At 36.9% G+C, this 12,008-nt stretch overlaps 7 protein-coding genes across 7 annotated transcripts; 6 read left to right on the top strand and 1 right to left on the bottom strand.

The window, feature by feature from the left end:
• Positions 1 to 52: 52 nt before the first annotated feature.
• MONOS_3620 (uncharacterized protein) lies at positions 53 to 695 on the bottom strand. The gene is made up of 2 exons (XM_067873631.1): positions 405 to 695; positions 53 to 357 (listed from the first exon to the last, which is right to left on the bottom strand). The coding sequence occupies exons 1-2, from the start codon at positions 645 to 647 to the stop codon at positions 259 to 261; spliced, it is 342 nt and encodes a 113-aa protein (XP_067725603.1). The 5' UTR covers positions 648 to 695; the 3' UTR covers positions 53 to 258.
• MONOS_3621 (putative TPR Domain containing protein) lies at positions 695 to 1,948 on the top strand (the record flags this gene model as incomplete). Its single annotated transcript, XM_067873632.1, has 7 exons — positions 695 to 751; positions 810 to 871; positions 927 to 1,001; positions 1,084 to 1,189; positions 1,245 to 1,340; positions 1,398 to 1,448; positions 1,516 to 1,948. 7 exons carry the CDS (start codon positions 695 to 697, stop codon positions 1,819 to 1,821), a joined length of 753 nt encoding a protein of 250 aa, XP_067725604.1. The 3' UTR covers positions 1,822 to 1,948.
• A 51-nt stretch (positions 1,949 to 1,999) lies between these two features.
• MONOS_3622 (putative cathepsin B2 cysteine protease) lies at positions 2,000 to 3,039 on the top strand. The gene has a single exon (XM_067873633.1). It carries the CDS (start codon positions 2,030 to 2,032, stop codon positions 2,867 to 2,869), a length of 840 nt encoding a protein of 279 aa, XP_067725605.1. The 5' UTR covers positions 2,000 to 2,029; the 3' UTR covers positions 2,870 to 3,039.
• A 180-nt stretch (positions 3,040 to 3,219) lies between these two features.
• Positions 3,220 to 4,504, top strand: MONOS_3623 (putative Proteasome subunit alpha type-5-A; the record flags this gene model as incomplete). Its single annotated transcript, XM_067873634.1, has 8 exons — positions 3,220 to 3,233; positions 3,303 to 3,384; positions 3,440 to 3,547; positions 3,638 to 3,724; positions 3,791 to 3,892; positions 3,961 to 4,049; positions 4,107 to 4,209; positions 4,316 to 4,504. 8 exons carry the CDS (start codon positions 3,220 to 3,222, stop codon positions 4,502 to 4,504), a joined length of 774 nt encoding a protein of 257 aa, XP_067725606.1.
• Positions 4,505 to 4,745: 241 nt separating this feature from the next.
• On the top strand, positions 4,746 to 6,277 carry MONOS_3624 (putative Proteasome subunit alpha type-6-A; the record flags this gene model as incomplete). The annotated part of the gene is made up of 8 exons (XM_067873635.1): positions 4,746 to 4,752; positions 4,813 to 4,869; positions 4,970 to 5,064; positions 5,129 to 5,210; positions 5,264 to 5,420; positions 5,485 to 5,566; positions 5,655 to 5,759; positions 5,872 to 6,277. 8 exons carry the CDS (start codon positions 4,746 to 4,748, stop codon positions 6,175 to 6,177), a joined length of 891 nt encoding a protein of 296 aa, XP_067725607.1. The 3' UTR covers positions 6,178 to 6,277.
• A 110-nt stretch (positions 6,278 to 6,387) lies between these two features.
• On the top strand, positions 6,388 to 7,233 carry MONOS_3625 (dynein light chain). Its single transcript, XM_067873636.1, has 3 exons — positions 6,388 to 6,500; positions 6,660 to 6,900; positions 6,999 to 7,233. Exons 1-3 carry the CDS (start codon positions 6,402 to 6,404, stop codon positions 7,004 to 7,006), a joined length of 348 nt encoding a protein of 115 aa, XP_067725608.1. The 5' UTR covers positions 6,388 to 6,401; the 3' UTR covers positions 7,007 to 7,233.
• A 32-nt stretch (positions 7,234 to 7,265) lies between these two features.
• On the top strand, positions 7,266 to 11,936 carry MONOS_3626 (uncharacterized protein). Its single transcript, XM_067873637.1, has 2 exons — positions 7,266 to 7,428; positions 7,492 to 11,936. The coding sequence occupies exons 1-2, from the start codon at positions 7,274 to 7,276 to the stop codon at positions 11,663 to 11,665; spliced, it is 4,329 nt and encodes a 1,442-aa protein (XP_067725609.1). The 5' UTR covers positions 7,266 to 7,273; the 3' UTR covers positions 11,666 to 11,936.
• Positions 11,937 to 12,008: the final 72 nt, after the last annotated feature.

A 12,008-nucleotide genomic window follows, 5' to 3' on the forward strand; every position in this document is an offset into this window, starting at 1 on the left:
AACATTTTAAAATTAGATGTTCTATGCGAAAGAAAAATAGGAAAAAAAAATATTGAAAACATGATACCCTCTTATTTTTGTATTATTTGTCAAAAGAGAATAAATCACAAAAAATGAAATGAAAATTCAATTAAAAGAATTAAAAATACAAAATAACAAAACGCTAAATAAGAACAATTAAAATGCAACAGAAAGAGCATTTGACGTGAAGAAGTTCAATATTAGTGATTGCAAAGCAAATATAATTTCCAATTTCCTCTAATTGTGCTTTTTTGCAAAATCCGCTGCTTTTGAAAATGAATCTACAATCTTTTCAAGTTTTGATTTCGAGACTCTGATGTATTCAGTTTCAAAATTCTATAGAACATATATAAAACATTAAAACGTAACAAAACATTGCAAACTTCTGTGCCATTATCATCAACAGTGCTGAAAACAGCTTCTAAAACGGCGTGTGGTGCAGAAACTTCGTCGTCATCTTCCTCTTCTCCGACCTTGACAGGAACATCAATTCTCCAATTTAATCCACATAATTTCTTTCCCCATCTGACTTTCGTTTCATCTGCAGTTGCACCTTGGCCGCTAATTTCCATTTCCTCATCATCTTCTTCGTTGATTGTTTCAGTTTGATCTCGTTCTTGTTCCATTTAATTGACGAAAAAATTACTGATCAAAGACAGTCAAATAAAAAGGTATGGGGAAGATGTTATTAGGCCGCAAGCTATCTGCTGTTCCTGCCTTGATACACGAGGTATGTCGTGCTAGACTAATGTAAAAATATCGAGGAATTTGATTATTATTATTATTAGGTGCTTGTGGCACCTCCAGCGCCAACTGATGAAATTACTCGTATTCTTGTTGCATCTCAGACGTATGCAATTGTTTCTTCAAGAACTTACTCAATTTCGATGAATTTTTCTATTAAGATTTTATCATGACTTAGTTTATGATCGTGCTCTTGCTTGTCTTGAAGATGCCCTGGATAAATGGACTTCTTTATGGTTTGGAGGATTTTTTAGTTATTTATTTGACTTTATGTTGATTGCGTAATGCTGTAATCATGATTTACATCCCCGAACACAGTAAGAATGGAGAACCCCCAATTGAAGTTTCGTTGTATTTTCATTGTGCCTGTGGTGAAATTGAAGAAAGCATTGGAAAAGATGACGAAGCACTGGCAATTTTTAAAGTGTGAATTTTAAGCAATTACCATCAAATCAAATTTGCGTTTTTAATGATATCAGGCCGCTCAATGCATTTCTGCGTGGCTTCCTGAAGATCATGTGGACATTGCCATTCCTCATTCTCACATGGGAAGATTGTACTATCATGCTCAGCGAGTATGATTTAATCATTGTTAAAAACTTATTTTTTTTCTTTCATTTATTTGAATGAAGTATGACGAAGCGCTGACGGAATTTCGACGTGCAAAGCAGATTCGAGAAGAGGTATGAAATATGAGAAATTATCATCTCCACTTAAAATTTATAATTTATAAAAACAATTTTTCAAAAGATATTAGGAACAGATCATCTCGACACATGTACACTCTATAATAATATAGGTGCAATTCTTCTCATTCAAGAACAACTTAAACCTTGCGTCGAATTATTTGCGAAGGCACTTGAAGTTTTTCAAAAAGAACTAGGAATGGAACATCCAAGAACAACCATTGTAAGAAGGAATTTGAGCATTGCACATTCAGAACTTTTAACAATACCAAGAACATTACCTACACTCCCACCACCACCACCAAAACCAGTGATTGAGAAGCCATCAGGAAAGAAGAAGAAGAAGAAGAAAGGAAAAAAGAAGAAATGAATTAAAAATGTGTCAATAAACTTTTCATCGTTTTTATTTCTTTTTTAAAAATGATGTACCGTTTCAAATAGCTTTTAATTTGATTGTTTATCTCTTGAAAATAAATAATTCGCATGAAAAAAATTTTTTTACCCATCGTTTTTTTTTTCTGATTGATCTTTAAAAAAAATAATCCCTTTAACGTCCAAATAGTTTAGAAAACTAAAAAATGTTTTTCTTCTTTATTGCGTCAGTGTTTGCGGAATCTATCGTTGAGCAAGTCAACAACGATCCAACATCAACATGGGTTGCTGTCGAGTACCATCCTTCAATTATTAACCATGCAAGATTCATTGCTCGCCTTGGCCACACCATGTCCCAAATTCCAGCTGAGGAATACATCTATCGAAATGATGTTCCCGAATCATTTGATTCTCGCGATCAATGGCCCGGAAAAATATTGCCGGTGAGAAACCAACAACAATGCGGTTCATGCTGGGCATTTGCCATCGCTGAGTGCGTTGGAGACCGTTTGGAGGTTGCGGGAAAAGGGCAGGGAGACATGTCTCCACAAGATTTGGTTTCGTGCGACAAAACAGACCAAGCATGCAACGGAGGAGAATTTGATCCTGCATGGACTTGGACCCGCGACAATGGTATAACAACTGACCAATGCTTACCATATGTTTCTGGTTCTGGACGTGTTCCTCAGTGCCCAACAAAATGCCAAAATGGCTCTGAAATTATTAGAACAAAAGTGAACTCTTACAAGCATTTGACCTCAAACGAAATTCAGGAAGAAATCATTGCACACGGACCAGTATCTGCTGGTTTCACAGTGTACATGGACTTCCAGTTTTATAGAAGTGGCGTTTACAAGCACAAAGTCCCCATCAAGGCAGGAGGTCATGCTATTTTGATTATTGGCTGGGGTGTTGAGAAGAACACACCATATTGGCTTTGCCAAAACTCATGGGGCAACACTTGGGGAGAGAAAGGACATTTCAAGATCCTTCGTGGTAAAAACGAATGTGGCATTGAGCAGGATGTGTATACTGGAATGGTCTAAGCTTAATGGGCTTGGATGAGTTCTTTTATCCAATAAACTGTATGATATATTTTCAATTTTTTTTTTCATTGCAAATTACGAATATAGACTTTAATTTTAATAATGATTTGTTTTTGTTCACGAAAAAAGTTTAATTGTATGTTAAATACAATCGGAGAGATTTTTTGTAATTGTGTTCTTTATTTAAACAATTGACATGTTATTATGGAAAGTTAAAATCATTTAAAACATAAATTTTTATATATGATATTTGAAATCTTCATTGATTCCAATGATAGTATTTCAACTCACAAAATGAAAAATGATGATCTTTAACCACCCTTTGAATATTTTCATATTGAATTGGCTTAATGTTTACAAATAAGTTTGACCTGCATTAAATTGCACTAATATTCATTTTAATTTATTTTTTGTTACAATTTTTGACGGAAAGGAGCGATTATGATAGAGGAGTTAACACTTTTTCACCTGAAGGAAGAATTTTTCAAGTTGAATATGCTATGGAGGCTGTAAAGGTAATTATCACTTATTTTTATGTGCGCACTATTAAGATTATTTTATTGAAAACAGTTGGGGACGACTGCAGTTGGGATTCAACTAGAAGAAGGGACTATTCTCGCAGCTGAAAAGCGTATTTCCTCAAGGCTGCTTATTCCATCATCATTGGATAAAATCATGGTATTTTAATGTGCTTTTACAAAATTTATAATTTTGTATTGTTTTAAACATGTCAATCGTAATTGGATTCTGGATTTTTTCTCCGAATAGAAAGTTGATGACCACATCGGAGCTGCAATTGCTGGGCTGATTTCAGATGGTAAGAAGTTGATCGATCAAGCAAGAGAAGATACAAATGTTTGAAATAAAAATAGACACTTTCATTGATTTCATTTGTTATTTTTTCAACTTTCACATTTTCAGCATCATAGATTTATGTACGATGAACCAATGTCCATTGAAACATGTGCTCAAAGCATATGCGATATTTCATTAAAATTTGGAGAAGGAAAAAATAAAGTGATGGTTTGAATTACAACTGCAGTCTCTTTCGCTATTCAATAAACGCTCATCCATTTCACTCTTTTTTTAAGTCTCGACCATATGGCGTTGCTTTGCTTCTTGCCGGATGTGATAGAGAACTAATCCCTGGAACAGATACTTACAGATACATTCCGCGATTGTTTGCCTCTTTTCTTATTTCTTTCTGATAATGCGTTTTTCTGTCATATTGTTTCAGATTCCACACTGATCCATCAGGAACTTTCATGTCAGTCGAATGCAAAGCAATTGGCTCTGCTGCTGAAGGTGCTCAAACAAAACTGTCTGATGAATATTATAAGGTTTGTTTTTCTTTTTTTTCGAACGTACTAATGATGGAAATGAATTTTTTTAATATAAAATATTATGAATTGTTTTCATCTTCATTGTTCATTCTAATATTCTCAGTCTATGCCACTTGAAAAGGGAGAATTGTTGTGCATCCAAACATTGAAACAAGTGATGGAAGACAAAATTGACGAATCAAATGTGGAAATGGCAATTGTTTCGGCTAAAACTGGAAAGTTCACGAGCTACACAACAGAACAAGTCAGAGCCTTAATACAAAAGGCACAAGCTGAAGAATCAGATGATTGAAGAATGATTTTAATTATTTATTTTCTTTTAATGGAAAAATTTAATAATTCATAATATCTACAAAAAATGTTTAATAATCAAATTAAGTTTTAGCAAATAAAATATTGCAGATATACTCAAAGCTTTTATAAATATATTATACATGGATATTAGTAATTTATGATAATAATAAATTGCAATTATTAACGATAGTCATTTTCAATGAAGATCATGCGTCAACCATAAAAAATCAACTAGAACAATGTCAGGTTTTTAACTTTGTTTTCACAATGTGACTGAATGATATTTTTGTCGGATGCACTTTTTAGGAATATATGATCACTATATAACAATCTTCTCTCCCGAAGGAAAGTTGTTTCAAGTCGGTTTGATTATTCATTTAAAGCTCAACAAAAGAAATATTTAACTGCATATATTAAAATATTATCTTCAACATTCTTATATATCCTGTGGTAAATAATCAAGAATATGCGCACAAGGCTATTAAATCAGAAAATCTGACGACACTTGCGATCAGGGGCAAAGATTGCATAATTGCAGTTTCGGAGAAAAAAGTACCAGTATGATTGGCATAATTTCGTCTTTTTTAATTCACAATAACATGTTGATAAATTTGTGATACAGGAAAAGTTGGTCGATCCAGATACAGTTCGTCACATCTATAATGTTACTCCACACATTGGTGCTCTCTTCACTGGGATGCAAGGTTAACGAAATTATTTATGTAGATTTTATTTTTTTAAATTTGTTGTATTCCAGCTGATTCGCGAATGTTGCTTTTCAAAGCACGGCAAAAGGCTGCAAAATTTCAGTTTAAAAATGGAATTGAAATACCTGTGGATTATTTGGCAAAACTTATGGCTGGAGAAACTCAATTCTTCACTCAACATGCATATGGAAGAGCTTTTGGATGCAGGTATGTTTTTCTTTTAAAGACTGGAATAATTTAAGTTATGGATTTCTTTTCATGTTATTTTCAGCATTACCTTCTTTGGAATTGATGATGAAGCTGGTCCACTCATTTACAAAGTAGAGCCTTCTGGGCATTTTGCAGGATATTATGTTTGTTGCAGATATTTTGATTTTTTTGTTTAATGCTTTTATAAAAACATTAACACTTGCATTTTTGTTAAATTAAATTCTTCTACAGGCCACTTCATCTGGTGTGAAAGAGCTGGAAACAACAAATTTCTTGGAAAAGAAACTGAAGCTTCCTGATCGTAGCTCAAAACTAACAAAGAAAGAATTAATCAGGGTTTATTTATTTATCTTTCTTTCTTTCTTATTATTATTAAAAATTTGATTTTTGCAACTATCACTTCATTTTTTTTTTAATTGTAAATTAACCTAAAACTTAAATGTTTCAGCTTGCGCTGTCTGCTATGCAAGGGTCCATAAATAGAGAATTACAGGGAACTGATCTGGAAATTGCAATTGCTGAACGACCAACGGAAATGAAAGGATCTTCATCGGCTTCTGCTTCATCATCATCCATGTCTTCTTCATCTGCTTCTTCATCTGGAGCACTTTCAACAGAAACAGGCTTTGGAATAATTAAATATTTGACAGCAGATGAAATAGACGCAGAATTGACAGAGATGGTGGAAAGCGGAGGACTTGTGGAATATTTGCAAAGCAGAGCCGAAATGGATAGAGAAGAAGGGTCATCTTAAATTTGAAAAGTGTCCATACCTCATTTCATTTCTTTGCATATTCCATAATTTTTCACTTTTTTAATTTTTCGTTCAACGAAAAAATAGATTTTTCAACAAATTATATGAAATTTTTAATTTATTATTCAGGATTTTTCTTTGATATATATATAAAAAGCGAAGAACATATTATTAAACTTGATTGAACTGAACAGTAGTTTGAAAAGACCCATAAAGCGAAATATATGGAAGACGACGAAAGGCCTACAGACAAGCCGGAGGGAGATGACAGCGGAGACACCACTGATGAGTACAGAAAATTAATGAATTATCCACTTATAAAAGCTTGTTATTTCTTGTTAATTCTCTGAATAATTTTTCTATTTTTCTTGCTTTTTGTTAATTTGATTGCTATAACAATGTAAAACGTAATTTTTATAACGTCATTTATTATTACATACTGATGATGCATTATTCCTCTCTTGTCACAATCATATTGTCAGTATTGCGACATGAATGAAGAAATGCGTGTTGAAACTCTTGAAGTTGTTGTTACAGCGCTTGAAAAATGCCCGAATCATTATGAAAACGCTGCAAAGCTTATTAAAGATACAATGAGTCGTAAGTTTGGAGATGGATGGAACGCTATTGTAGGAGAGGGTTTTGGTTTTGAAATTTCCTCACACGTCAAACATCTTCTATTTCTGTTTTATGGTGGATATCTTGCTGTGTTACTATTTAAAGGTATGGCTCTCTGCTATTTTTTTAACCTTCTTTAAATTATTTTCTTTTCTTATTCCTTTTTGAAATACAAATAATTTTTCACACTTGAAATTTTTTAGCATCATAAACTATATGTCATGCAATTACTTTTTTTTTTTAATTATTAATACGATGCGCAAACCTTTGCAAAATGTTATTAAATAATATTAATAATTTTTTGTATTATTTCACAGCAGTTTTTTTTTTATTATTTCTCCAATGCCTAATTTTCAATCAATACTAATTTTTATAAACCAAAAATTGGTAAACATATAAAGAAAGATTAGTATGTTCTCCAATGACAAGTTTACAAATACAAGAAATCTTTTTTTTAGATCTTAACCAATACAAAATCATGAATATATGCGAAAACAAAAAAACATCTTCAGGGCTTTTAGGCGCATATAATTGGATTCATAGCATTTGCTCGGTTTATTTCGATTTGGATATTGGACAAAAGATAGAATGGAGCTTTGGAAAAAGTTTGTCCAAAGAACAAAGAGGAAAAGTGTATGGTTTTTGTTGATGAAGAAAGTTTACGTTTTAATGTTATTTCTTTTTTAAAAAATAAAGCGCAACATATTCAATACCTGATACATCAACGGTCAGATTGAGAGATTCTATTCATTTTTTTACAATTAAAAAAGTGACTAAATATAAGAATTACAATTCAAATATCTTGTATTGCATCTCCCATTTTCGACAAGAACCTGATTGCAGCATACGTAGAGGATTTTACCAAAAGGCACTTGTGCTTATATCCCATCTTCCCTTATTGGCGTGCTGGAATGATATCATGCATATTGCTGGTCCGCTCTTTCATGATGAGAGGAAAAACATTGGAGAACAAATATTTCAAGAAATTGCAAAATGGCCAATACCTTATTGTGGGCGCTCATACAGATTAAAATTTATTAACGAAAGTATTGAAGTAGTTATTCCCACTCGAGAATCTATTCCATCTGTTTATTATGGTCAAACTTTTCCTCTTCATTCAGACCGATTCAAGCCTAATTATTTCGAGAGCTTCATGAAAAATTCTCGGTCGAGGCCACTGTCTATTGATCTTTCTTCAACCACTTCGAGATCGTCTTCTCCAGTTCCGTTGAGCTCGAGACTTAGCCTTTCGCGCTTTAGTTTAGCGCAGATTGGTGAGAGACTTTCACAAAGTTTTTCGTTTGTAAGAGTAAAGCAAAGTAAACAAAGCAATATGACTCAAAATGATCAACAATACTCAACTATTCCAGAATCTATACCGATTTCACTTTCAAAGACTGCACGAAGCACTGAGTCAACAGCATCAGCAGCAATCAGCTTCCCGAGTTTTTTCCCTTCTCAGCCGATGCCTTCCGTGTTTGCAGTCCACCAGCGAGATATGCTTACACATATAAACCCTTCTTTTTTGTATCCGTCATTCAGTGATCTGCTCGTGAACAACGCGCCTTCTGCCTCGCTGGATGTGTTCTCCACACTCTTTCCATTCGTCTCGCACCTGCGCTTTCTGTGGCAGCTGCTGATTTGCGGGAAGCCGCTCTGTGTCTTTGCCTCGTCGCCGTCTTTGGCCTCGCGTTGTGTTGTGGGTCTTTTGTCTCTCATTGCGCCTCTGACATATGCAAGTGAATGGGCTCCGTTCTGGGCACTGACATCAATAGAAGATGGTGATAGTGACAGTGACGATAGCATTGATTGTTGCAGTGAAAACGAGCGTTCATATTCAGATGGATGTGATGCAGAGGCATTGAATGAAGACAGACATGAATGTGGCTGTGAATGTGAGAGAACAGTAGAACATTTGGAAGATTGTGGAAAGAAACAAGAAATGAGAAGTTGTGATGAAAAAGAAAAACACAAAAAAGATAGAGAAAAAGATGAAAGGTATCACAAACATAGGCCTCATCACAGAGCTAATGAAGCTACTGTCTTTCCCAATCTTCTTGGAGTAACATCTCCTCTTGTGCTATCTTTATTGAACAAAAAGCCGATGAACCATAGTCCATCTGCAGTATCATTCTCTTCTTCTTCTTCTTCTTCAGCAGACTCAACTTCAAAGGAAGACAACTATTCATTTGTGTTTGTGGGAGATTGGAGGAACAACATTCCATCGCAGGAGCACATTCAAATCAGAGAGCCACCTTATTTGATTGCAACAAGCACCAAAAATGAGAGAGAATCGGAGCCTTCTGCTCAACAAGAACCAGAAGAATCATCGTTTAATGCAGAAGAACCAACAAAAGAAGACAATCTGTTTCCAATTGCCACACTCTCGTCTTTTCTGAAGAAGCAGCTTTTCTCTTCAGAAAAGCAACAAAACGACACTTCAAGCGAAGAAGACAGGGAAAAAGACGATGCGCTGCACATTGGTGTGCTGCAGAATGAGCAAACTTCTTCTTCATTCACGTTTTCTTCTGCCTCGTCGTCTGCACGGGCATCGTCGCCTTCCTCTCCTGTTGACGAATTTTCTCTGATCCAAGTCAACAAAGACGAACTGGCTCCGATTCGCTCCGAGTCGCCGTCTCTTTTCATCCTTCCTTCTTCCTTTGCTACTCGCACACCCAATCCTTCTCTCTCTCTTTCCTCTGCCCAACCAGCTTCTGACCCCCACACACCTCAGCATCGCTCCTCTCCTGCCCCTTCGCTTTATTTCATGTCATCCCCTCTCACAAGCTGGCTGTTCCCTCTTTCTTCCTCATCGCTTTTGTCGTATCACAACCTCACTTCATCTACACTTCCTCCGCTCCACCTGATCATCGAGTCTACGCCCTGGAAGCAGCTCTCGTCCTTTTCTGCTGCTGTCCTGTCGGCCTCTTCTTCTCTTGCAGAAGATTCACCTTCATCTGCGTTCTCTCTGACTGCCACACCAGCCATTCCGACTTCTCTTCCTGTTGTTTCTTCCATTCTGTCATCTTCTGCTCCTTTGTTTGCATCGCCTGTGTCATCTGCATTTTCTTCCTCCTCTTCCTCCTCCTCTTCCTCCTCCTCTTCCTCCTCCTCCTCCTCCTCCTCCTCCTCATCTTCTTCTTCTCCTTCACCTTCACCCTTTTCACTTCACCAGTCCGGGTTTCCCTGGAAGCAAGGGATCGTCTCAACACAGGCGCGGCTGCTTCCCGAAGACGACCAGCTGGCCGAGCGCATCCGCAGCAGAATGAAAGCGCTCAGCAAACAGCTCCACACCCGCTCGGCTGAAGAAGACCCGCACTCAGCTGAGCTGGCGGTGAAGGCGGTGATACAGGAGTTCTCGTCGGACATCAGAAACACATTCAGAAGACTGACAGAGGCGTTCTTGCTTCCGTTTGAGGCGTTTTTTTGCAGTTTTTTGCCAACACGAAAGTGCGACACACAAAGATATGCAGAAGCGATTCGAAGAAAGAAGGAGAAAAGAGAGAGAAAGAGAAGATTAAGCGAAGACGAAAGAAACTTGGATTCTTCGTTTTCGAAGGGATTCACTCAAAATCAAGCAGAACACGAAGACAATAAGTTTGCTGTACGAAGCGGTGGGAAATTTGACAGAGTCGGCCGTTCATTCACACCACAGCCAATGACACAAAAGATGAAGAACAGCCAAAGGGAAAGTGACTTCGCAAAAGAGAAAAATAGAACCAGACAGCTGGCAGGTGAAAAGCGAGCTATTTCTGCTGATGAAATCAGCAGTGAAGATAACGATGATGAAGAGGATTACAATGATGATGATGATGATGATGTATTTGAAGGTGATCAAGACGATACATACATCGAGAAGCCATTTGCTTCGTGTGATCCGTTTCCTTCCTTTCCAGAAGAGCAGTTTCTCCAATTTGTGGAAGAGTTCCATTCACAGATTGAAGTCCCACACGATTCTGCCAAGTCTCTGGTGAAGTTGTATTCGCAGTTCATTCGCAGCGACACTGGCGTGCTTTACCTGCAGCGGCGGGCAAAGCTGAGAGAGTGCGAAGTGCAGGCGATGATGGAGCAGTCGCGCATCCGATATGCAGTGGAACAGAAGATAAAAGAGTCCAAACTGAAAGCCAAGCAAAGAAAAGTGGCACATCCTGTGAAACGAGCAGAGACCCCGCTCAGAAACAGCACGTGCTCTCCTTCTCCTCTGCGCGCCTCGCCAGCGTCTTCAGTTTTTTCGTCGACGTCCTCTTCACACGGCTCAGCCGAGTCGCGCCGGCAGAACGAGGCAATGGATGTGTACTTCCCAGTCAAGCAGAGAGTTCAGTACGAGCGTGCGAAATGCGCTTTGGACGAGCAATTTCGAGAAGAGGTCATGAGCCGCTTGCTGGATGAAGACGCAAAGACGGAATTGGAATCGCCGAAGGGTTCTAAACAGCTGCGATCAACAGAACTTGACAATTTTGATAAGTCAAAAAACTCGAAACTTGAAAGCACTTCTGCGAAAAGAGACACAGATTGCCAGCATCGACTCTTTCAGCCGAGCTGTGTTGATGAAGATTGCCCGTTTTTCCCTTTTGCCCTTCTCCCTTTCTCTTCTGACCGTCAGACGCTGTCTTATTTCGCTTCTGCGCAGGCTGTTCCAAATCTCTCTTGTTTGAAGCCGTATCTTTCCTATTACAAGAACACCTCTTTCTCAGCCTCATTCAGTTGTCCTGAGACAACGCTTGCAGAATGGAAGACGCAGAAGGAAAAGCTGCTGTTCTTTGAGGAGCTGGAGAAAGACGTCATCTCCAAATTACCGGCAGAAGTTCAGGAGATTGTAAACTTAGCTTCTGACTCTAAAAATGAGAGTTCACAAAATAATGAAAAATGATTTTTGTGTTTTCTTTTCTTTTTTTCGCATGTAATTTGTATATTCATGAAGATGCATCGCTTCTTTGGCTCAAAGGTTATGTTGGTTTTTTGATCCAATTTGTTAAGTCGTGCCCCACTTGTTATTCTTGCCCATATAACAAAAAATTTTATTTTTTCAAAATTTGCTCATTTTATGATGTTGTATGATCATTCAAATTGGTATCCTTTGTTATTCGCTTTTTATTTACAATATTATTTGCTAAAATCGATTGAATATTGCTTATTAATTATTATTTGCTGATTTATTAACAAAAAAAGTTTGCAATGAAACTTATTTTCTGTTATTTCGGAAACTTAAACAA

The sequence above is a fragment of the Monocercomonoides exilis genome, assembly GCF_001643675.1.
Source record: "Monocercomonoides exilis strain PA203 chromosome Unknown scaffold28-1221067, whole genome shotgun sequence".
NCBI lineage: Eukaryota > Preaxostyla > Oxymonadida > Polymastigidae > Monocercomonoides > Monocercomonoides exilis.

What these genes read in the sequence shown, in the direction of transcription:
- MONOS_3620 (XM_067873631.1), bottom strand. Translation starts at nt 647, where the DNA reads ATGGAACAAGAACGAGATCAAACTGAAACAATCAACGAAGAAGATGAT. An exon ending in TTGATGATAATGGCACAGAA is followed by an intron (nt 358 to 404) that starts GTTTGCAATGTT and finishes TATGTTCTATAG; the next exon opens with AATTTTGAAACTGAATACAT.
- MONOS_3622 (XM_067873633.1), top strand. Translation starts at nt 2,030, where the DNA reads ATGTTTTTCTTCTTTATTGCGTCAGTGTTTGCGGAATCTATCGTTGAG.
- MONOS_3625 (XM_067873636.1), top strand. Translation starts at nt 6,402, where the DNA reads ATGGAAGACGACGAAAGGCCTACAGACAAGCCGGAGGGAGATGACAGC. An exon ending in TGAATTATCCACTTATAAAA is followed by an intron (nt 6,501 to 6,659) that starts GCTTGTTATTTC and finishes TCATATTGTCAG; the next exon opens with TATTGCGACATGAATGAAGA.
- MONOS_3626 (XM_067873637.1), top strand. Translation starts at nt 7,274, where the DNA reads ATGAATATATGCGAAAACAAAAAAACATCTTCAGGGCTTTTAGGCGCA. An exon ending in AAAGAACAAAGAGGAAAAGT is followed by an intron (nt 7,429 to 7,491) that starts GTATGGTTTTTG and finishes TAAAAAATAAAG; the next exon opens with CGCAACATATTCAATACCTG.